The 24,898-nt window shown below is 40.0% G+C and overlaps 2 protein-coding genes, 1 long non-coding RNA gene and 1 pseudogene across 3 annotated transcripts; 2 read left to right on the top strand and 2 right to left on the bottom strand.

Moving 5' to 3' along the window:
• The first annotated feature begins 9,066 nt into the window (after positions 1 to 9,066).
• On the top strand, positions 9,067 to 10,102 carry LOC137718150 (uncharacterized). Its single transcript, XM_068457653.1, has 2 exons — positions 9,067 to 9,226; positions 9,441 to 10,102. The coding sequence occupies exons 1-2, from the start codon at positions 9,067 to 9,069 to the stop codon at positions 10,100 to 10,102; spliced, it is 822 nt and encodes a 273-aa protein (XP_068313754.1).
• A 3,726-nt stretch (positions 10,103 to 13,828) lies between these two features.
• LOC137717425 (uncharacterized) lies at positions 13,829 to 14,407 on the bottom strand. The gene is made up of 3 exons (XR_011065773.1): positions 14,340 to 14,407; positions 14,061 to 14,140; positions 13,829 to 13,933 (listed from the first exon to the last, which is right to left on the bottom strand). It is a non-coding gene; the product is annotated as an uncharacterized lncRNA (long non-coding RNA).
• Positions 14,408 to 17,396: 2,989 nt separating this feature from the next.
• Positions 17,397 to 18,702, top strand: LOC137716850 (ylmG homolog protein 2, chloroplastic-like; annotated as a pseudogene).
• A 1,369-nt stretch (positions 18,703 to 20,071) lies between these two features.
• LOC137718657 (uncharacterized) lies at positions 20,072 to 22,265 on the bottom strand. Its single transcript, XM_068458208.1, has 2 exons — positions 22,081 to 22,265; positions 20,072 to 20,945 (listed from the first exon to the last, which is right to left on the bottom strand). The coding sequence occupies exons 1-2, from the start codon at positions 22,154 to 22,156 to the stop codon at positions 20,320 to 20,322; spliced, it is 702 nt and encodes a 233-aa protein (XP_068314309.1). The 5' UTR covers positions 22,157 to 22,265; the 3' UTR covers positions 20,072 to 20,319.
• Positions 22,266 to 24,898: the final 2,633 nt, after the last annotated feature.

The raw sequence follows: 24,898 nt of genomic DNA, 5'->3' as shown, positions 1-24,898 counted from the left end.
TTGTAAATTTAAAGCTCAAAATTGTAAGGTGTTAATATTTAATTAAATCGCTTGTGATGGGCTTAGGATATTGATTGAAACGAAATGGACTCAAAGATATAAGTGTTTCACCACTCAAAACTGGGCTACATCCATTATATTGCTCATAATCTGTTGACTTTAAGACTCAATAATGCTCGGCTCATACAATCACTATTTTCTCTCCTATTCATTCGACCTTTATATTGGAGGACTTCATCTATTTATATAGGCATCTCAGTCTTGGAGCTTCTCAAACTGGCATTTAATATGCCAACAACTTATACTAACTCACTAACACCTTTCCACCTACTCGGACCTTGGTTACTTCGTTCCGTCTCGCCGAGCATGATCCCGACTACCTTTACATTTCATCCTAGCCTTCTGTTGCTGACTATGAGACACCACACAGTCCAAATAATACTCGAGTAGTTCTATCCTTAGAGACTTGTGCCATAAAGTTGTCAGTTTGCCCACATGTTCTATGCGGTCGAGCAACTCATTTCTTGTCTCGGCCAACTCAAGTGCTCGAGCCAACCTTCTATGACATCTTGGGGCCTTGGGCTCCTAGGTATTTCCATTGGCTTGTGCCATTGGTTGGGCCTAAAAGCGCCCAACTTTAACAAGTCTCACAACTCTTTGGTCAAGGGTTCCTTTTTAGACATAAAGTTGTAATGCTCGGATCTGCAATGGTCGGTCTGCTCATGGCTTGTCGTCATGCTAGTCGGCCCATATTAGGCAATAGTTAAGAGTTGTTTGAGTCCTTAATCCGCGTGTTTTTGTTAGCCTAGAGAAGTAACATAGGCGTCCGTTCATTGAAGGTGTAGTTGACAGGTGTTGCCTTGAGTACCATGATGTCGCTTCACGTCTCTTCGACCTAGAGAACTACCACATGTCGCTATCTTTTTGTCTATGCATTTCGTTATCAACAACTGAGATCATACGTTCAGGGCTATATAAAGCTGTATTTCGATCGATTTTCCTCCACGACTAATCTTCTCATCCTCTTTGCATTTTGTAAATTACAAAAATCACTTTATTTCGTTTGCTAACTTTATTAGTTGAATTTTTCCTTTCCGATATCTGCCAGTGTACTTTCATGTAGGTGGGACTAACTTTAATACCCTTGATGAGGCAGGGTAGGGTAGGTCACGTGGTTTCGTAATTTTCTACAATACCGAAAAACAGCTTGCTTCGGCTTATCACTAAAGCTCGAATGCTTGCATATTAAATTGTAATGATTTCAGCTGGCGATGACACGACCATCTCCACTGACCCTGTTAACTCTTTTGAGACGTTTGATATACCTCTGATTTGATCATCGGTTATTCCTCCTCATCGGCCACAAACTCGACCACCAATAGTGGACTAGACGAATTCTCCTGTGTCGTTTATAATTAGGAAGGTTTTACCTCTGGCTATCGTGAATAAGAGCAATATGCCAACCGGGCAACCCTCAGCGAGATGAGAGATAAAGGCTTTCCCAATGCATCTGAGTGCTGCGCGTTACAAGTTCCCCAACTTTGATCGCAAGTGCCTAAAGGATGTTCCTATACCAAGATCGACTCGTTTCACTATAACGCTTGTGATCACAGTGTCGATCATACCCCCAACATCATAACTCAACTATTGTTAGAAAAGTTGAGACATCAATATAACATCCCTTCTGATGTCATTCTCTAAGTGCTTGCTATAGGGGAAAAACCTAGCCGACCGCCACATGGTTAGGTGGCAGTTTTTGTTGAGCTTTTCAAATCTAGCATTTAATTGCCTTTGCACCCCTTCCTTTATCGTGTCATAGCCCACACAAGTTTAGCTCTTCATAAGTCAATAATCTCAACAATTTTTGCTTTTCCTTAGCACATATGTGTTTTGAAATAAGTTTTTCAAAGTTGACCCTAGCATTGCCCTTATCCAGAATTGCAATAAACTACGAAACATTCCTGACCATAACAGATTCTGCATGTGCTTGGCTATTGTGTACTATTTGCTGATAACTTATCAAATTAACGACCTTACAAGGAGAGCAGCTGGTTTTTTATAAGCGGCAATTGAGAGAGGTTGCTAAGATAGAAGTAACATGCACTTGGGTTGCTAAGTGTTTTTTAGGAATAAAGGTTGAAACAACATAATCAGCCTCTTTTGTATCTTAGTGTCTCATAGTCTGTTATGTGTTTTTTTTAAACTTAAATACAACGTCCCCCCTTTTTCTTTATAGTTGACTGGTCTGGGCAGATCTTCCGAGAAGGAAGAACTTCAGTGGGCGGTCGTCACTTTTTTGCTCTCTAGAGAACTTTACACTGTTGCTATCTTAACTGACTCTTGTTTACGAGCGTTCGGCATTCTAAAAGATAAATTGCATGGTCTCTCAATACTTGTCCCTAATCTGAATGGACTCACTTCTACTTAACGAATTGCTCGCTAAGCCATGGGAAAAAAGAATGCTTTTGGTGGAGCTCGCAAACAACTAGCTGGCAGAGGTTTCGACAAGAGTAGCTTAAGCATTCAGCTCGGTAATCATGGCCTTTCTTATTAGTCAGTTTAGTGCACCCTTAAAGAGTTAGCATGAGCAAATCATGGCCTTTGATATACAGACTAAAGTAAGTTATTCTTCCTATTTCACTTCCCTATGCTACGAAACGTCTTTTTTCTTGATTAATTTTCAGTCTTTTTCCTGTGCAAGCTTTCTTTGCTCAGTACTGGGGGCTCCAACACTTCTTCTAAAAAAACAAAGTGTTCAACTTGAGTGAGACCTAAAGAGGCTTCAAGATGCCTTGATAGCCAAGAAGATTGAGCTCGAGGCCACTAAGAAATCCATCGAAGAAGAGTGTTTGGTTGGAGCAATGGAATAAGTACTTAGGGAGGTAGGTGAATGAAATGGTCACCAAGAAATTTCCGGCTGCTCTGGAGCCTTGCGAGGCTAAAGATACTACTCGGGTATTGAGGAAGGAGAATGAGTAGCTGAAGAGGGCCTTAGATGAATCCTTCCAGATCGATAGTCGGGATATAGATAGTTACCTCCAATCGCCTACCAACCAAGAGCTTACCAATAAACTTCATTTCCAGAACTATGTGGAGTTTTACAAAAAAAAAATTGAAGGATACGTTGTTGAGGATGATAACTCTGAGTAGGGCAGAGAGGAGAAAGATGAGCCATAGAAACCTTCTTCGAGGTTGCCCCTCCTAAAGCTTCGGAGCATGTCATCGGGTGGGTAAAACCTTTGTTTATAATAAGTGGTTTTGATGTTCTTACCACTTTGATACGACTCGGCCAAGGTGATGCCCTTACACCATTTAACTAGCTTCTGATCCAAAATGCCAACTTATTTCAAGGCCGTTGTTCTTCCAACTTTCTCTGTTACTTACTTTTGAGCGGCCTCGACGACTAGTTCTGGGTCAAGTCCCTATACCTCTTTCAATATTCTCTCATTTTTTATCTGTCTTCCCAGCTTGCCTACCTCTATCATTGAGCGCTTGGCCCTACGTTGTGGTCATTATGAAACTATTTCTTTTACTGTAGAGTTTAATTGACGCGTTATCTACTGCTTGGAGTAAATGCCTTACACTGGGTTTTCCTTAACTTATCACTGTGTCCTATTTGTCTTGGGTAATGCCTCCAAGGTGACCTTTCCGCTCGAATGAGCGGTCAGGCCGTTTAACAAGTATTGGGGTCTGGTGTAGGAAACCCTCAAAGTTTTTGTACAAACCCCTCAATTGTCACCTTAGTCTTCACTTTTACTGCTAACACATAACACACTCTTATTAACGCCTGATCACATATGATTATTCATACTCTTGCAAGGGTAAGGAACTTTATCACTAGCACTCTTTGATTGATCGTCACATCTATCTCTATAAGAAATGGTCGTCCTAAGATAACATTGTAAGATGAAGGGTCTTTTAGGATGAACCCCGATTTCTCCGACCAGGTGTACTAGACTGTCCCCTAACACTACAAGGGGTTCCATGTTTTTGCACAAGAGATCCCTGTTGACCTTTAATTGATCAAATATCGAAAGGAATATGACATTTACAGAGCTACAATTGTTGACGAAGACTCGTGTAACCTCATCGGTGGCTATCTTTACCGAGATGACCATTTACCGGGGGGTCATCATGGGGTTGTAGACTTTGAATCCATTTCTTCATTAAACACGGTCGACTCTTTTGACAATCTTCCTAGCTTCAAGGTTGGCCTACCTTTCTAACCAAGTAGTATTGTGAAACTGGCTGGCACAACACCTAGGTATAAACTTTCCTATCTCGATTATAATTTCATGATAGTGAAGATTGTGAGGCCCAAAATACCACATTCCCAGAGTGATGATAATGTAAACACACTCATTCGGGCTAAACCCTAGAAGTACTCTCTCAACCACGTGAAGTGTTAGATTACTGCGCATTCCGTCTATGATGAGGAAGAGACAAATTGTCCTCCGTGATATGGCATACATACGTCAGAATGATTCATTTGTTGGTCTTTAATGTCCCCGATAACTCAGGGGAATGTCGGATAACATGGATCAACTCCGCAAGGTCTATAAATACACCTGGTGACTTCTCACGAAAGTTAAACACTCAAAACCCCAGAAATACATTATACCCATTTCCTCTCAAACTTTCCTAACTTAAGCATTAAAGCCTCCACGCTAGGAACCACACTGTGGCTCTTGGACTCACGGTATTTGCCTGTTTTTGGCAAAAGGCCATGTGTCGACACCTCATATGGCTCTGCAAACATTGCACAACCTCATTCATGGCTTACTTGAGAAAAATAGGCTTCGAAGTGGAAAACCTTTGACGCAACCCCAACAACCGTAGAAACGCCTTCCCAAGAAAATGATCCCAATTACCTTCATGACACTGCTGGGATCTCAGTACCGGCACAAGATACCTGGACACCTTGGAAGGTATGGCTTCAATGTTGTTCCCAACTTGTGTTCTAGCCTCAGCAACTGTAGAAACGCCTCATCAAGCGAGGAAAACCCTCGTAAAGCCAACCCAGTCATGCAGTCCTGGGGTGCGCAGAGCCAAACCAGGGCCCTCCATGTCAACCTAAGATGACAGAACTTTGACCTCAATGACCCAAGCCATGTGCAGTTAGAGGGTGGTATGCAGTCATGCTGCGAATGTGACCCTTTCTCCTATGCCTTGTACAACCATAGGTTATTGATGTGCAAAATGTTCCTTTCCACACTTGAGGGAAAAACCATGAAGTGGTATACAGGGTTTCCATCTGGACCTTTCACAGATTTTAAAATTCTGAGTGATAAGTTCATGAAAGCCTTTTCAGCGAATAATGAGGTATCATGATCCGCCAAAATGACGATGAGACCCTCATGGACTACATGTGCATTGAATATGCGGAGGTAGATAGACCCGATGATAAAAAATGGTGAGGGTGATGAAGCTGGTCAAGACAGGCTTTACCCCAAGTTATGAGACGTACACACCTTTGAACGCCATATGTGCGGCCATTTACCCCAGTATAGCTCACCTGATACCAAAGCCAAAGCCGAGGTAGCCGGATTACAAGTCCATGAAGAACACGAGTGTGTTTTGCTGTTACCACGAGTATAATGGCCATGATGGCGAGAAGTGTATCACCCTCCGTGATCATATTGAAGCTTTAGGACGTGAAGGAAAAATTGATCAATTATTCATTCACCCTTCAAGGGATAACCGTAACTAACGCCAAGTAAACGTGATATATTCCATAAGCGGTGGCATACCCGTATCTGAATCTTCTAACAGGGTCATGAAAAACAGTGAATGAACTTTGAGGCCTGGCCACCAAGTGTTTCACGTAGAAGACATCAGGGGAGGCAAGTATCAAAAGCCTAACTGAGATCCAATATGTTTCTACCCTGAGGAAGAAAGAGGTATCACCTACCCTCACAACGACCCACTGATCATGGAGGCTCACATAGCCAACTTTGATGTAAGACGAATCCTGGTAGACACGGGGGCTTCGGTCAATATCATGTTTGTTGAAGCTTTCAGGGCACTTAATATAGCTGAACATTTGGTCGATCGCTCAGTTTCTCCTCTGATAAGCTTAGGGAGTGTATATTTACCCTTCACCATCGGTACATGCCCTTACATAGCCATCATCACCACCAACTTCCTGGTGGTTGACAACCCAACAGCATACAATGTCATCTTTGGGCACACGAGCATCAATGATCTCAAGGCCGTGGTATTCATATATATATATATATGTTGTTAATGAAATTTCCAACCCCCTATGGCAACAGTTACATCAGAGGAGATCAACTTAGTGCACGATCATGTTACAACACTTCAGTCAAGCAACAACATTTGCCTGTGCCCAAAGTCGGTCCCCTCTCATGACCCAGGCTAGCTGTCAATCTAGGGAAGGAGCGACAGGTCCCAGAGGAACATGAAGGTACATGGGACTCGGAATTATTCCAACAGACCCGCTTTAGAAATCAGTACGGCGAGTCCATCACACGCTCTTGATCAAACTTTCCTACTTCTAAGAGGCAATGGAGACTTACAGAAGAAAACTCCAATAATACATGACTCCACTTAGGACCCCCTTGTCCTTCAACTCCTTGAGGAAGTAAACAAGTTGACGGCTGAACGTCAGGCTGAGATACCTGACTGGAACCAACCCAGGCCTGGCTTTCTTACAAGGAAGATCCTCAACACCATATTCAAGCGAAGACAAAACAAAAACTCGGTTTATAACTCTACATTGGAAGGGAGGATCCGATCGAACACCTTAATCTCTTTAAGTCCATCATGGCATACCGGATGCATACCGATGAAGAACGATATCTTCTCTTCCCCTTCACCCTCTCTGGTGGAGCTCTAAACTGGTATTGCCGTCTTCCACCTGAGACGGTAGACTCATTTGAGCAATTAAGGAAACTATTTGTCTCTCAACACATCTTCCAGACCGATTGCTTGCACTCTGCAGATGACTTGTACACTATTCGCCAGAAACCGGACGAGTCACTGCGAAAATATGCCGGCCGCTTCAGCCATAAGTATTCTTGCTGCGCTGAGGCATATGATAAGACCGCCCTCAAGGCTTTCACGGTAGGCCTACGTGACTATTTCTTCAAGTACATGATCAATGCCAATACTTGGAAGATGTACTCTGAGGTGATGGCACATGCTTACAACCATGCATCTACCGAGGCAAGGACATATCGAGGGAAACCCTCTACAGCTACCCCTTATCAGCAAGTGGGGAATGAAAGCCAGATCCAACCAAATGAGAAGACCTCAACATTCCAAACGGCAGTGACGTCCCTCCTTGCCTTACTTAATGTTTCGACAAGATAACAGATATACCAACCTCAGGGCAAGAGGAAATATTTCCATCCTCACCGGTCCCATTTTAGTAAGAAGAGTAAGGGGTAATATCACGATAACCAATGGTATTGCCACAATAATGCCCGCCTCCAGGCAGTCAACGCAGTGGGCCAAACACATGTCAAGACAGGCCTTACCCCAAGGTATGAGATGTACACACCTTTGAACGCCACATGTACGACCATTTACCCCAGTATAGCTCACCTGATACCAAAGCCAAAGCTGAGGCAGCCAGATTACAAGTCCATGAAGAACACGAGTGTGTTTTGCTGTTACCACGAGTATAATGGCCATGATGGCGAGAAGTGTATCACCCTCCGTGATCATATTGAAGCTTTAGTACGTGAAGGAAAAATTGATCAATTATTCATTCGCCCTTCAAGGGATAACCGTAACTAACGCCAAGTGAACGTGATTTATTCCATAAGCGACGGCACATCCGTATCTGAATCTTCCAACAGGGCCATGAAAAACAGTGAATGAACTTTGAGGCCTGGCCACCAAGTGTTTCACCTAGAAGACATCAGGGAAGGCAAGTATCAAAAGTCTAACTGGAATCCAATATGTTTCTACCCTGAGGAAGAAAGAGGTATCACCTACCTTCACAACAACTCACTGATCATAGAGGCTCACATAGCCAACTTTAATGTACGATGAATCCTGGTAGACATGGGGGCTTTGGTCAATATCATGTTTGTTGAAGCTTTCAGAGCACTTAATGTAGCTTGGTCTATCGCCCGGTTTCTCCTCCGATAAGCTTTTCCGGTGATGTTGTGCAACCCTTAAGAGGTACATTTACCCTTCATCATCGGTACATGCCTTTCCGGTGATGTTGTGCAACACTTGCCTGTGCCCAAAGAAACACTTTCTATACATGACCAGGTTATAAAGACCAACCTGAATAAAGCCAACTTGGATTTTCATGGTGGTAGCATTCAACCTGACGATCCTTGAGATGACTCTTTCACCCAGCAAACGCAACCTGCTAAAGAGTTGGAGAAGGTCTCTATCTTAAAAGATTATTCAGACTGCATAATGAAGATTGACACTACTTTGTCACCACCCCTTCGGTTGACATTGACATTTTTTTTGCAAGAGAACACTGAAGTCTTCGCCTGGTCATACGAAGACATGCCAAGCCTCTCTCCCGATACCATCTGTCATTGCTTGAGTATTGATCCCATACCAAGCTGTTGAGACATAAGCGAAGATCTTATGATGCTGAACGATACGAGGCAATGAAGGCAGAAGTGGAAAACTCAAAAGCATTGCCTTCGTCTGTGAAGTCAATTATCCAACGTGGGTAGAGTTGTGCTTCAAAAGATCTTGTGGAGAATATGTGTTGACTATACCGACTTCAACAAAGGATGCCCAAAGGATAACTTTCCCATTCTTCTCATTGATAGACTTATAGACTCCACAGCAGGGTGTGAACTCTTGGGCTTCATGGATGCTTACTCAGGGTATAACCAAATCCACATGGCCTTCACTACTGGTAGATGACTGTATTGCTATAAAGTTATGCCATTCGGCCTAAAGAATGTAAGGGCGACTTATCAGAGGTTAGTCAATTCAATGTTCACTGAACAGATTGAGAAGAGCATGTAAGTTTATATTGATGATATGTTAGTCAAAAGAAAACATGTTGACTAACACATCACGAACTTGTTTGAAACCTTCTCCATCCTGAAGAAGTATCGAATGAGGTTGAACCCCAATAAATGCGCATTCGGCGTAGGCTCTGTAAAATTTTTGGGCTTCATGATTAGCCAACGAGGCATTGAAGCTAACCCCGAGAACATCAAAGCAATCATTGACATGAAAGAACCAGTAACTTCAAAAGACATCCAGAGCCTTACTGGTAAGATGGCAGCCTTGACTAGGTTCATCTCTAAAGCCACAGACAAATGCGCTCATTTTTTCAAAGCACTTAAGGGAAGTAAGAGGTACATTATGTGGACTGATGAATGTGCCAAAGCATTTAAGAACTTCAAGGAGTACATGTAAAGCCTCTTTGCTCTCTAAACCTGAAGTTGGTGACACCTTAATTGTCTATCTATTTATCTCGGCTGCAGCAGTCAGTTCCGTCCTCATTCGAAGGGATGGTAGTATCGAACGACCTGTCTACTACGTTAGCAAGGCTCTACAAGTTGCAGTGGCACGATACTCCAACATTGAGAAATTAGCTCTAACATTAGTCATGTTTACTCGGAAACTTCTCCCCTACTTCCAAGCACACTCCATCATCGTGCTTACCAATCACCCCCTTCGACAAATACTTCAGAGTCCTGACACTTCGGGGCGAATGATCAAATGGGCAATAACACTAGGTGAGTTTGACATCTCCTACTGCCCAAAGCCAGCTGAGAATGGCCAAGCGGTTGTAGATTTTATCGCCGAATTCACTTATCCTGTTGACATTTTTCCTACACCTGAGGCATTGGCTTCATTACCCCTAGAAGCTCGGAAGGTAGAACCAACACTACCAGTATGGACTCTATTTGTCAATGGCTTATCCAACCAACAAGGCTGTGGAGCAGGATTAGTCCTGATTACCCCTGACAAAGTGGCAATGGAGTATGCTCTTCGCTTCAAATTCAAGGCGTCAAACAATGAGGTCGAATATAAGGCCCTTTTAGCAGGCTTAAGTTTGGCCAAACACCTTGGAGTTAAACAAATTGACATTTTCAATTTGTCGATGGCTCATCTAACCAATAAGGCTGTGAAACAGGACTAGTCTTAACTACCTATACAAAGTGGCAATGGAGTATGCTCTTTGCTTCAAATTCAAGGCGTCAAACAATGAGGCCGAATATGAGGCCCTTTTAGCACACTTACGTTTGGCTAAACACCTTGGAGTTAAACAAATTGATATCTTCAATTTGTCGATGGCTCATCCAACCAATAAGGCTGTGGAGAAAGACTAGTCCTGACTACCCCTGATAAAGTGGCAATGAAGTATGGTATTCCCTTCAAATTTAAGGCGTCAAACAATGAGGCCGAATATGAGGCATTTTTAGCAGGCTTACGTTTGGCCAAACACCTTAGAGTTAAACAAATTGATATCTTTAGTGACTCTTAATTGGTGGTTAACTAGGTCACGAACAACTTTGACGCTAAGGATAACTCTATGGCAGCGTATCTTGCGCAAACGCAGCTTTTGCTCAAATACTTCCACTACCAGATCACCCAAGTCCCTCGAGCAGTAAACAGTCATGCAGACGCTTTGGCTCGCCTTGCCACAGCAGTGGAAGACAAGATTAGGAGAAAAATTCATGTCGAATTGTTGGCAGCACAAAGCACCATGGTTGTTGAAGTGTGCAACTTACAATAGGGGGACAGTTGGATTACCCTAATTTATAAATTCCTTTGTCATGGCACACTCCCAAATGATAAAGTCCAAGCTAAGCAGATTCAATACAAGTCTACCCGCTACCTGGTCATTAATGACCAACTCTACAAGCAAGTTTTTAACCTACCATACTTACAAGCAAGTTTGTCCCGTTACTTGATCTTTGAATGTTTTTTTTTTTTTGTGATTTTTTGCTGATGTGATCTCCAAGCATATACAAACAATTTTGACGGTTTGGATCGTTGAAATTAGTTTTGGAGAATTTGTAAAACGATAGATTGACTAACACTTAGAGTTTATTTATACTTTTATTAAGTATAACATAAGATTTTGTGGTATCCACTTGTGTAAATATTTTAAATTGAAGATTGAATTCATTCATTGTATTCATATAGGGTCAAGGAGTGTAGTTATAAAAAATCATCAAAATCGGAGTTAAAATAACCGTTAAATCGTGATTTTTCGTATATAACCGTTGAAAAGCTTTGTCCCGTTACTTGATCTCTGAATGTTTTTTTTTTGTGATTTTTTGTTGATGTGATCTCCAAGCATATACAAACAATTTTGACGGTTTGGATCGTTGAAATTAGTTTTGGAGAATTCGTAAAACGATAGATTGACTAACACTTAGAGTTTATTTATACTTTTATTAAGTATAACATAAGATTTTGTGGTATCCACTTGTGTAAATATTTTAAATTGAAGATCGAATTCATTCATTGTATTCATATAGGGTCAAGGAGTGTAGTTATAAAAAATCATCAAAATCGGAGTTAAAATAACCGTTAAATCGTGATTTTTCGTTTATAACCGTTGAAAAGCTTTGTCCCGTTACTTGATCTCTGAATGTTTATTTTTTATGATTTTTTGTTGATGTGATCTCAAAGCATATACAAACAATTTTGACGGTTGGGATCGTTGAAATTAGTTTTGGAGAATTCGTATGCGATCAATCAAGTTCCATGTGTGTGTGTGTGTATATATATTTATTAAGTAGATTTAAATCTATTTATTTTGTATGTATAAATTATAATTGACTGGTTCACGGAATAATACATACATCACGTGTCACGTGTGTCATTATAAAAATAGTGAGATATGTCATGATAGTCATGTGTGTGATAAAAAGTTAATAACTTAAAAAAAAAAAACAAAAATTCTCACTACTTCTATTAATTTTCATTTTTCCCTCTCTTTTTTGTTTCCTTTTCAACTTTTTCTTATCATTTTCACTTTTCCTTCCAACATCTTTCCCTAATTCCCTCACTTTTTTGTTTTATTTTCAACTTTTCTTAACATTTTCATTTTCCCTCCATTTTTTTTTTCAAAAAGGGCGGCAAGTTGGCAACGGCAAGAAATTGATTATTGAAATTTGAATGGAAAGAAATCACATCAAATTTCAATGGATGCAAAATCATGCATATTAAATTATTAATTAATAATTATTATAGTTTTTATAAAATTTAATATATATATATATAATTATTATAGATAGACTTAATATTTTGGGGGTATAATTATTATAGTATATATAATTATTATAAAGTTTATAGTTAATTTAATATATATTTATTATAATTTTTAGGGGTATAAAATTGTAAAATTAATGTATATAATTATTACAGTATTTTTTTAGGGTTATAAAATTATAAAAATAATATTCTGCTTATCGTGTATCGTGTTACCCACGTGTATACCCGAACCAACCCGTTATCTTAACAGGTGCTTATCGGGTTACCCGATAACGACCCGATTCGTTATCGTGTCGACCCAAACACCTGTTAATTTCGTGTCGTGTCGTGTCGGATTATCGGGTCGTGTCAGAAATTGCTAGGCCTAACATCAACCACAAGAGTTCTAAGCTAGCATATCGTAGACAATTTAAGCAGTTCAAAGCAATTTAAAGTTTTGTATTTTCAACTTTCTATTTTGTCTCGTGTACAAATTGTTAGATGTGAAAATCCTTGTTTGCAATAAAATTCTTGTTTGCCTAATGTGTTTTTAATTCGAAAAAGCATTTATTTTGTTGGATAAAATTCTTATCTTTTCAAATCAAATTTTTGTTTGCAGAAACTTCTATTGTGAAAAGCTGAGTTGATAAAAACCAGCTATTGATTGAAAAACTTTGGCCTTTCGTTGGTTGCAATTAAGACGTACAAGACGGCCCTATTTCATCTAAGACGTGTAAGGAAAATAAAGTAAAACTGGATCCTGCATCCAGCAGCAATTCATTCATTCACATCAACCACAAGAGTTATAAGCTATCATATCGTAGACAATTTAAGCAGTTCAAAGCAATTGAATTTCACGCAAAGGACAGTCAAAGCAGACAAGCATATATATATGGTCCTAACATATCATTGAATTGCTAAGTCTCTAAGGTCATTCCTAATCTTGTTTATCTAGCAGTTAAGTCCTATGCATGTCTCTAAGCACAGTCATAGCAAGCAGCAGTTATAAAATGGGTTTTTAGAAAGCATACCAGGACAATTCTGATGAAGCTTCTGCATGTGGACTGACTCACTCCACTCGAATCACTCCCACCCCATGAACCAACCACTTCATTGTAAAGTCTCTATTGTTCTTGTTTAAAAGTTCATGTTCAATACCTAGACATCCAGAAACAACCAATTACAATCAAAGAGAGAAGGAAAGTTAGAAAATAATCGTGAGTGATCAAATATAAAAGGGCTCACATAGCAGCTGAATGGTGTTTAGAACTGCAGGGTCCGGAAAGGGATTCATTGCGAGCTTGGCTTCATCAGACAAGGCAAGGCAGTATGCTCTGAAAAACTGGAAGGACCATCTGACATGGAGAATCTTCTTGAGTTCCGTTCGACGTGCTGCTCTCACCAATCAACTATGAATCTCCCTTGACAGAAAAACTCAATTGAAATTCACAATGTAACAGTTCAATTGAAAAAGTTCCCAATTTTTATTAACAAATTAAAGATTAAAAAAGCCAAGAATTGCAGAAATTACCCACCTTTGCCGTCAAGTCACTGTCCAACAGGTTCCGTGGTTTAAGTATAAAAATGTGGAGAAGCTAGTAAGCCTTGTTTACGAGATCGTAGAATTACTTGTGATAGTTTGTGTCCGAGAAGTATAATAGAAGCTGAAGGGCAATTCCCACGTCTGCCACTGCAGCAGCAATCTGAAGAATTTCGGATTCTTCATAGTTGAAAGATGCAATACCAGAAACTGCGGGTTTTCCTTCTGTAAGGTTGAGGTTCAGATTGAGATTTCAGATTCACATATAAACTAGATTTCAGATTCAACATATTTTTAGAGCTCGAAAACCAGTTTGTGTGTGTGAGCATGATGTTCTGCAATGTAAATATACCTTATCTAAAGCAATCTAATCTACGCCGGCTAAGCGTTCAAGCACATCTGCTCCTCTCACAAGGAGCCCTTGCCTTGCTCCTGCTCATTTTTCAGTGCAGTAAAAGTAAAATCAGAACTTTCCAGAACTACATTAATGTCATAACGAGTCATAATCGTAAGCACGTTCAAAAGGGCCAGCAACCAAGTGCGGCTCTCTTTCGAATAAACTGTCACATTCAAAAGCTTTTGGTATATGAGGAACAATATGCAACATCAAAGAAAATATTAGGTGGTGTACCGAGCGAAGTCCCAACTAGGATTGCTGTAGGTGTGGCAAGACCCAGTGCACAAGGGCAAGAAACAACCTGCGAAAGAAACATACATGCTTGTTTGAAAAACATTAAGGACAGGTTTTCCATATGAGATGTATTCTCCAAAAAGCAGAAATACGTCAAGTAATTGGCAGATAGTTCAGAGTGAAACGAAACAGTACTGGGGTTGCTTAATAGTTAAGGCAGCGCCTTTGTATTTTAAGAGCAGTGCTACGGGCACCAAAATAAACCCAAATTCTACATGTAACCTGAAGTCGCAGTATATTTGGTGACGCCTGACTCGCGTCTGATACCAACTTCCACATATTTGGTGACTGAAATTTGGGGAAAACAATGGTGCCTCTAGTATGTTTTGCAAAACTGGAAGGACCATCTGACATGGAGAACCTTCTTGAGTTCCGTTCGACGTGCTACTCTCACCAATCAACTCAGAATCTCCCTCGACAGAACAACTCAATTGAAATTCACAATGTAACAGTTCAATTGAAAAAGTTTCCAATTTTTATTACAAAATTAGAGATTAAAAAAAGCCAAGAATTGCAGATGTAATCGTCTCTAGGGTTTAACTCAAGAAAAAGAGGGATGAAATCGAATCAGAAAATTTCCCAATTCAACATTTTCTTTGACCGGAAATAAAATTCAAATTATAAGAAGCAGTAATAATCGAATGTGAACCTCAAATTCAACATTTCTTGTAATTCAAACAAATTAAAAAGGGGGCAAATTGAATAAAATAGAACAAAAACACATACCTGCTTCAGAGGTCGAAGAGGGCTTGGAGTCGTGATCTGGAATGTGGTCTTTGCAGTTCTGGGGGAACATTTCCGCCGTTTGATCTGATTAAAGCGGAAACATTCGCGACTATTACACCGCTCGCTCGACGATTTAACAGAAATTTAGTAAAAAAACAAGAAATAATTCGAGGGAGAGACAGAGAGAGAGTACCTTCCATGGATTCGGTTCACAGCAAGTTCTAGAGAGAGAGAGAGAGTTCTAGAGAGAGAGAGAGAGTTGTGAATTTTAGACGAAGATCAGAGAGAGAGAGAGAGAGATTCTTTATATGGACCGGAGGGATTGTGAGGGGAGGGTTTTGATTGAATTGAAGTTTGAATTGGGTGAATCTGAACCGTCGGTTTAAATGGAATGTAGCAGGGAGCTCTTTCTTTCTAACGGCTATAAAAAATTTCTCGGTGGACCACTTCGAAATGGCCCAATAGGCCCAGTCAGTGAGAATCCCACTCCCGAGGAAAAAGGCAAAAACAAAAAGCTTGATGGGCCCGACCGAGAAATTTACTCAATTATCCTACCATGTTTTGCATGGATTTTTCTTGATATCAATACCTTTTGTAATGTACAAAATGTTTAAAAACCTATACACCTCCTCTAAATTATGCCCTTTTTTTTACTATAAATTTATTGTTATTAACGAGAAAGGGAAGGGTTCAAAAGAGGGAAAGTTATGAACGTGGGATATATGGGTAGAAACTCAACATTCTATCTATAAAGATATTAAATAATATCAAATAAAAGGAAGGACAATTCTACTGAGAATCGAAACTTAATCATGCCCCTTAATTCTTCTTTTATTTATTTGGTCTAATGAATAAAATGAAAAAAGTGAGTGTGACAACTAAGTGAAAGGTATAGATAACTAACAACATGTCAATATTGAAAGCGAAGATAAAGTTTCAAAATCGAGATCCGATAGATAACGGGAGAGTAGTCTAACTCTCCTAACTTTTGGATGTACGAAACTCTCCACATTATGATAAGATCTTGAATCCGCCTACGTATGAACCTAATGTTTATTTGTGTTCAAAATAATCTTAGATCACTTATAATAGGCAACAACATGTTTCACAAGATAAAATTCGAACATCACTGTATAGTTTTTTTGTGTCATCCAAGTGTTTTATTTAGCATGCCGCTACACGTGAGAATGTAGAGAGTGTTCCAACATCCGAGAAGTTAAGAAATCTTGTATGAAAAGAGCTGCCCTACTTCCTCCATTGCAAACTAAGAGGCCTCCAACTGGGTTCATCCTCTCGATAAATCGAAAAAAAAAAAACAGGGAAACTAACGAAAAGTTAAAAAAAAAAAACCTTTAATTTTAATGAAAAATGACAAATAAAGGTGTAGTGAATAGTATCAGAGAAAAGTAAAAATATAGTTTTTCGTTAAAAGTGAACAGTACCATAAGTGTCTAAAAAAAAAAAAAAAAAAAAAAAGAGGAAAAAAGAACCAGGACGTTACAGTGAGTGATACTGGTTTCATAGGGCCGGAGGGGACCTGGATCGTCAGTGAGCTTTCAAAGTTGGGAGTACTCTCTCGTTCATAGTTTTTGGTTTAGACAATGTCCGAATCCAGTCTACGGCCCCCCTCTGCATGCCGGCTATGCTTCGACTAAATAATTTAGCGAGTTTTTGGCTGGTGGAACATGTCAACTATGAACCAGGACGTGAAAAAATAATGCAAAACGATGATACTTCACCACAGATTACTAATTCGGAAAAGAAATAATAAATCATATACCCCATCGTGGGGAAAAAAATTACTTGAGTTTTTACACGTAAGTCATGAATGGATTAATTTTAAATATAAAAAACAATGGTGATGTAACGAGTTAACCAGAGTTAGTTTGATCGGTACATATTGGGCTTTATTTACTTTATATGTCATTACAGATATATCGTCTATTTTACAACAAAAGAGTGATTATGTATAGAAAGTATTTTGTCTCCTTCTTCATCTGATAGTAGGATTTCGGACATTTCTTGTCCATGAGAGTTTGATATTTATGAAATTGTTGCATCAACAAAGATGTTGGTGTCGCTCAATTCTTTTGGAGAATGAATCAACAAGTATCTTTATTGTGTCCATTTAGTTTGAAGTCAATGACAATTCAATCCTCTTTTTTTTTTTTTTTTTTTTTTAGCTAAACTGGTGAACGACCCAAGTACAAAACAAAAACGAGTGGAGAGAAAACGTCGTCGTTCCCAAGCACAACGCCTGGGAAATACACCAATTATCCAAAATATTCTGTCTCCCCTGATCCAACGCTGTATCTGGTTCAGCTCTGCCACCTGGCTCCCCGCCACCACCAACGCTCGACAATGGCGATCGGCGAGTCGGCCTCCGCCTCCGCCACCGAAACCCCAAAGTCTTTGGCGCCAAACTTTTCAATGCTACTTTCTTCAACCAATTTCGTACCTTTCTCAGAGCATCACCGTCGTCATCCTCCTCCTCGGCAGCTGCAGCTTCCAAGAAGCCCCATTTCGTTCTTCCCGACATTCCCGCTTCGGTTGCATCCGCTGATGATAAGTTATCCCAATTTCTTCACTCGTTGGCTTCACAAACTCCATTTCTCAGCAAGCTCATCTCTTTGCGCTGTGAGTTTCAAAGCATCTGCCAGCAGGTAAATTAATTTCAGTATCGATACACTTTACAGTCTCACTAATGGTTGGACTCCTTCTTAACATCGTTAAAAAGTTAGCCCAACCATCAACCGCTACATTATGTGGTCTACAAAAGGTAGTCTAAAAATGGTTGAGTTCAGATTGGGTGCAGATATCATAGGCAGGTGAAGACATTATCGGCTCACAATTTTGCGGCGGTGTTGCCGGGAGATTAGGTGGCTGGGCTTGTGGTGGCGAACGGCATCTCCAACTTCTTGAACTTGTAAAACACTCTTTTGGTCGTTAGGCTTGTCCTCACCTGGTTCCCCAACACCCCTCCTGCCATTGTTGCACCCCTCAGGTATTGTCATGATTTGATTTTGGTTGTCAATGTTCGATATTTTACTTTAACAAAACCGTGAATTAGGATCACTGAATTCTACTTTTCAGTCTGACAACATAATATGACTAATTGTCGGGGTAAAAAAACATTGAAATGATTATGCTGTGGACGTGGATATGATGTGCAGCACGATATGTGATCCGTACTTGAACATATTTCGTCCTTTAATCCCACCACTTGGAGGCACATTGGATCTCTCTCCCATTCTGGCATTCTTGGTTTTGAATGCCTTGACAAGCACAGCTGCCGCTCTACCGGCAGAGCTTCCAGCGTCACCGGCGTCAGGAGCTTCACAACAACTCGTTGCTACCCCTACCGGAATTATCAACCTCTCTACACCTCAGAAGAAATGGTTGACGAGGCTCCAGGGCAGCAACAACAACACCACGAAGAGCTCCGGCGGTGTCAGTTAGGTTTACACTGTATTCTCTTGTAATATCGAGTACCAAACACTAATCTTCCGGCTAGTCCCTTGTTTGTTTTGTACTTGGCTGCAATTGAAGAAAATTTTTGCCTAGCATAAAAATAGTGGTTCTATTGATGCTTTCATCTGTTGCTTGCTATAGATAGTGTGGAGCAATGAACTTGAGGAGGGAAACTACCTGTAACCGGGACGGCATTATGGCGCTATTCTCAACCGATCAAACATGGTCATGTGAATGCAGTTTAAGCATACGACGGTGCTTGATTGATGTGGAATACCGTCACAATAACACCATCATATGAAATATGATGCAGATAAGAAGCCATGTCAGGAGAAACGTCCACCCCCTTCCTTGTTGGGTTTATACTTTAGACCTAAGTTGACTTGGGTAGTTTTGCCTGTACCCATATTCCTTCTCTTGATAAATTAATCAACTTTAGTAATATTTTCAACTAGCCCGATGATTTTTTTTTTTTTGGGGCAAACACTAGGCCGATGATTTTAATGCTCGTCTTTTAGCCTATTGCACGTTTCTGAGCGTGCAGAAAAAAATATAAAATATTCAATTTAGAGTGCATATTGTTAAAATATGAGTGTCAGATTCACTACATTTTCAACGATTTTTAACAAAGCTGAAGTTCCACTATAAAATCAATTAGCATATCGAGAGGAGCCGAACTACTTATATTCACATGCAAGACCCCTCCTTTTCCCGATATGGGATTGATACTCTCAACATGTTCAACTAAGTAAGACGAGAGTGTTGAAAATTCATGGGAAGCATGTGGAATCCGATTCCAAATTATTATTCAGCCACAGCCAGTACAAATTATTCATAAATTTTTGTTAATGGAGAATAATCTTTCCCACTCAATCTTGCACTTGAGCCTTCATGTTTAAGCTGCTAACTTCTACTCTTTCAAAAAGCATCTAAGATAGAAAACAGCAGGTGGTTTCTCCTGCCGCTCCTGTGTTGGTAGCTTAAAATGGAGCTCGGAGCTACGAGGAGGACAAGCAGGTTTTCGTCATACGATAAGCTGGTGGCGATAGGGTTGACCCTTCTAGCCGTGCTTTCTCCTCTCTATATCGACCGAAGAACTACAGATGATTCAGAGCTTGATCCAGATGAGCCTATCAACTTTGCTTCTTGGCTGCCTCTTCTTCTCTTGGTGTTGATCTTGGCCATTGCTTTGTCGCTTTACTTAGACCGAAGCTGTTCCAGGTTTGATCCTAATTGGATTCACAGGGTTGGCGGTTCTTCGTGTGGTATAACGATAATTCTCATGGTTCTGGCTTTGGTTTTGAAGTGTAAATCTTCCATTAGGAACTGGGAGCCTTAAGCTCAAATCGTTTGCAGTACTTGTTCGTTTCGCTGTGTAATTTTCTCATCGTTGTACCGAACGAAGTTCATGTATCTGCTTATATAAATAAGAGTAAGCAGGTTCTTATCTCCATTATCTTTCCAGTCATACCAAATTAGGAAAAAATTAGAGCCGAACAGATCGTTCATCGTTCATATGTAATATAGAACAAATGCTTCTCGCCAGCCATTAGCCAATAATGTACTAGTTTACAACGGAAGAAAATGAATGGCGTTGATTGTGCTGTTAGACTCTACAGACAACGAATGCGATAGACAAAACTCAAATTACAACAGATCAAAAGGGTCCCCAAAATTAAGTAGAAAACAAATCCAGCTTTTTTCATAAAAAACACGATCATGATCACAATCCAAAGGCATACGACATGGCAATCAGAGCCGTGGTGAAAAATGGCCACAGACGACTGCTTCTAGACCAATCATCGGCACCACTGGCTGGGTGATTAGATTCACTGCAATCGTCATTAGCACCACTAAAGCATCCGGGCCTTGTTATTTTAGCCTCACCTCCCTCCGTTACAAAGCTGCTGTTAGTTTTTCCGCTGCTGAACAACACGCACCAGAAATACGTAGTTCCACCATCACTGCCACTCGCAGCAGCACCCACTTCAGTGTGGTTCTTATTGTAGAGAATGTCCAAGGCCTTGCTGTTTTCAATCAAGATTTTCGAAAATGCTTCATCAGCGTGGACATATTTGGACTGGCAGCCAATTAAACGACCGGTGATTGGAGCGAGGGTTGAAGTTTGAACACCACAGTTGGGAGCAAATGTTTCAGCAAATGCAGAATCAGGAGGCTTCTTGGCGTCGGACCCTCCTACAGCATCACAGTCACCTTGGTACGCTTTTATGTACTGCAGGGCAATGCACGCCAAACCCTGGTTGTCGTAGAGGGATGATGCTTTGTGTGCAGTTCTGTTGCTGTTAATTATATCGACTAGCTTATCCGCTGGGTTATTAGTAACTTTGACTGCAATTTTCATCCATGGCCTCATAAGTAGGAGTATATAAGTTTTTGTGAGCCGCAAATACAATAAATAACTAATAAGGAGAAATGTTTTGATCCTTACAAGAATATACTATCCCATGGCCTCATAAGTAGGAGTATATAAGTTTTTGTGAGCCGCAAATACAATAAATAACTAATAAGGAGAAATGTTTTGATCCTTACAAGAATATACTATCCGAGAGCATGTAACTGATAGGTCAAACAGAACCCAGTGACGCGAAAAACTGAATCCAATGAAGTGAAAAGCGGAACCCTAATGGAGCAAAAACTGCATCCAATGCAGTGAAAAAAAAAGGAACCCAATGAAGCAAAACAACTGAACCTAACGAGAGTTGTGGTGAAAAGCGGGAAGCGAAAAGCAAGACCATGTAGATTCCAAAATGTATCGAGTTCGTATAAGCACAGCATCAAATTAGGGGGAAAGTGAATTCCATTAGGATTAAAAAGGTCCAATGCCAAATTTAGAAATAAAAACCTGGCAATGTTATTAGTTGCATCCCAAATCACAGACCACCTCTTAAATCTAATCTGCTGTTTTGGTCCCCAGAAAACAAATCTTCAACTGAAGAAAATATTGTATTTGCTTTAAACCAGCCCTTTTCTTTTATTCAAGCGATACTCAAATCTAATCAAAATTACGAGAAGGGTGATTTGAACTTGGGTGCATGGTGGAGATCACACTGCTCTACCCAACTTGACTAAAATTCAAGCATACCCTTAAACATAAAAAATCCAAGATCCATAAATGTAATCTCTGATCTTTGACCACAAAGATCTAAGTCCATAACAAACTCTCAACCAATAAATTCAGAGACTTTTATGGAAATGCAGATATGAAAAGTGCATCCACATTTGAGAAAGTACATCAAAGACAAGACATTCAAAGTTCAAACTAAAGAAACAGAAACCCAACAACCTTAAAGCAGCAGATCCAACAATTAGTATCAGTACGAATTAGATATATATGTTCCAAATCTAAGACAGGCATCACAAAGTTCCAACATTTTGTACTTGCATTGTTCTCTTGCAATAAAACATAAGCAGAAAGATGGAAACTTTGAATATATTTTTATTGCAGGATTTGATGGGGACTTACTTTGGGTACCAGCCGATGCTGAAACGATGAGTACAGAAGCTACAAGAAAGAGAAACCATGTGCTGTTTGCCGCCATCGTTGCTGAAGCTCGGGGGAGAGAGAGAGAGAGAGAGAGATTAAGGGGAGGAGAGGATAGCAAGTAATGCGTCGGCTTCACTTGGGGTCTGGGATTTACTAGAACTGGACAGCTATTATTTGCGGGGCAGGCACTTTATTCTTAATTGTTTTTTAAATTTGATTAATTTTTGATAAATTTTAATTAATTTTATAAAGAAAGAAAGGAGAAAACTTGTGTGTGTGGGCCTTGTGGGAGTGCTATAGGCCACCAACCGGGTCATCGAATTCAATCCGTGTTTGGGTTCGTTTAGCAGTCTTTTAAAATGTGTAAAAAAAATTTAGTAAAAATATTTTTGAAATTGATTATTGGTAAATATATAAGTAAATTATGGGAAAAAAAAAAGAACACTTAACGTGCGTCATGTAAGATGCACATATGAAGAGCTTTTGAAACCTAAAAATATCTTTCAATCATTTTAAAAATATTTTCAAACGAGCTATTGGACAGTGAATAGATGTTCCTTCAAAGTTCAGCCCCTTCACAACCTCATTTGATGCCAGTCATTGGCAGTTTGGTAGATTTGCTTTGGTACAACATGGCTTAACTGAATGTCGCTATGAAAAGTTATTGACAGTTAAGACCGTTGATGATTGTGGTGGCCTAGGGAGAGAATATAAGAGCATTTAATCACAAGGGTTGGTTGGTTAATTAGTTGTTAAGACTTTTCAGTCAAGATATCTATGAGATTATCATAACTATTTACTTTGATTTCTTGCAATGAAAATCGACAGAAGTAGTCCTTAGTTTGTCATCCGTTAAGTGGAGGGGTCATTCGGTGAAAATTGATAGAAGTTGTCATTTTGTAAAAAATATGTCAATATCCTCGTTAAGGGAATGAATTAGTTCGACTAAAACACCCTTAAAATGTGATCATGTGACAATTAACGAGAATACTAATAAATTTTCAATGAACGACGAAAATGATTTATGATGGGCAAACTTAAAATCACTTTTATCAAGGACCAACTCAAATGTACAAACGGATAAAACTCGCAGAGTTCTTTACAGCGGATGTGTCTTAAGACAGCTTTGGTGGCATGGCTACACACGTTAGCACCAACCCCTTCAGCTCCTCAGCTGTCCCTCTCTCACAGCCCGTAAAGCTCGCCGCAGCGTCAAAAAAGTCGAGGCGAGAGAGGTGCGGATCGCCACCATCGAATTGGCGGGAAAGCAGACGATTTGTCTCCATCCTCTGTGTCTCGCCCTCTCTAATTTGCTCCTTGTCCCTAACCGCACGGCTCGTAGATCCTTATTCTCTGTTTGGCAGGAAAGAAAATTAAACATTTTCTAATCAAAATTTAACTTAAACTTGTGTTCTTGGGTTTAATGCAGATGCTGTTGCCGGCAGCGGATTCGATAAGTACGTGAAAAGGTCGTTGCAATTTAGTTTATTTAATCAGTGCTTGGCTGCTATTGCATCATCTTTCGGATGCTTTAAGCTTTAGCTTTGGGAGGGAGCTAAAAGCGTCTTTTGAAAGGTGCTTCCAATTGTGTTTGGTTGAAAAACTTTCAAGAAAGAAGAAGTATTTTAATAAAAATTTTAATAAGAAGAAGTATTTTAATAAAAAAATTTAACAAAAATTTGAATTTGTTTATTAGAAAAGCAGTTTTGTGGCTTATAAGCATAAGTGTTTTCTAGAGAAGCAATTTCAAACGAGCCTAAACGGAACCATTTGGGAACGAATGATGTACACTTGTGGTCACAAGTGCTTTCGATTGAAGTGTTTTTGTTAGAATTACAGAGTCTTCTCTTTTTTTAAACCCAAGTGCTTCTAGCTCTAGAAAACGATTTTATGACCTAAAAGTACTTCTAAATTTCTCCGCTACAGGATGAAAAGGGGTTTTTACCCCATGGAAGTAGCACTAATTATGCTTAAATATGATAAACTCTGGAAAAAGCTTGACCCTCTCGAGGCTTATGTGTCGCCAGGCATATTAACCCAATTACAAATCAAGGACTTTGGTAATATCCTTTGCTTCTGTTTTACTTGATCCTCGATTTCTCTCTTGTAATTTTCGACGATTTATCGTTATTTTGTCCGAACGCAGTGACGTTCTAAGATTCATACAACCGGTCTCACTAAATAGAATAAGGCTTTGTTGTTGGTGTATCATCACTTCGTTAAAGTGGTAGAATTTTGTTGTAATGTTTCAACAACTGCAGAGACATCTCTGGAAGGTGACCAACCCCAGTTTGCTACTTGCCGGTCTCGGCTGCGTTCAGGCCCGGCAGCGTCACTTCACGTAAATATTCGAGCTTTAAGTTGAGAGGATTCCTCGAGGAGCATCAGTCTACATGCTTTATGTCCATTTGCTTTACGTTATGGCAGTTTTTTGTGTACATTATGAATTCCTAAGAGCTTCGGAAATGTTTACCGGAACTATAGGTGGCGCAGTATGCTTCAGACGATGATGGCAATGGGAAAACCGCTTCAAGCGATGTTGATCGATGTCTCAGGTACCACCACTGTCCCAGCGAAAAAACATGGTTCTTCTGGACTGGATACAAGAGAGCAATCACAAGCTTACGACGGCAATGAGGAATGAACGAGCTCCGGTCAGTTGTATGAAGGCACAGATTAATACTGCCCTTGATGCACCGGACAGGTGAATCTTTATCTTCATGTCCTTTCGTATACACAACAAAGCTACAATTTCTGATAACCGTCTTCTTTGCAGCCACCTCAAAACCGTACCTTC

Source organism: Pyrus communis, chromosome 15 (genome assembly GCF_963583255.1).
Source record: "Pyrus communis chromosome 15, drPyrComm1.1, whole genome shotgun sequence".
Classification (NCBI taxonomy): domain Eukaryota; kingdom Viridiplantae; phylum Streptophyta; class Magnoliopsida; order Rosales; family Rosaceae; genus Pyrus; species Pyrus communis.
The sequence above is the reverse complement of the archived record's forward strand: the minus strand, read 5'-3'. Positions and strand labels throughout refer to the sequence as shown.

What these genes read in the sequence shown, in the direction of transcription:
- LOC137718657 (XM_068458208.1), bottom strand. Translation starts at nt 22,156, where the DNA reads ATGGCGGCAAACAGCACATGGTTTCTCTTTCTTGTAGCTTCTGTACTC. An exon ending in AGCATCGGCTGGTACCCAAA is followed by an intron (nt 20,946 to 22,080) that starts GTAAGTCCCCAT and finishes TGAAAATTGCAG; the next exon opens with TCAAAGTTACTAATAACCCA.
- LOC137718150 (XM_068457653.1), top strand. Translation starts at nt 9,067, where the DNA reads ATGAGGTTGAACCCCAATAAATGCGCATTCGGCGTAGGCTCTGTAAAA. An exon ending in AGACATCCAGAGCCTTACTG is followed by an intron (nt 9,227 to 9,440) that starts GTAAGATGGCAG and finishes TCTCGGCTGCAG; the next exon opens with CAGTCAGTTCCGTCCTCATT.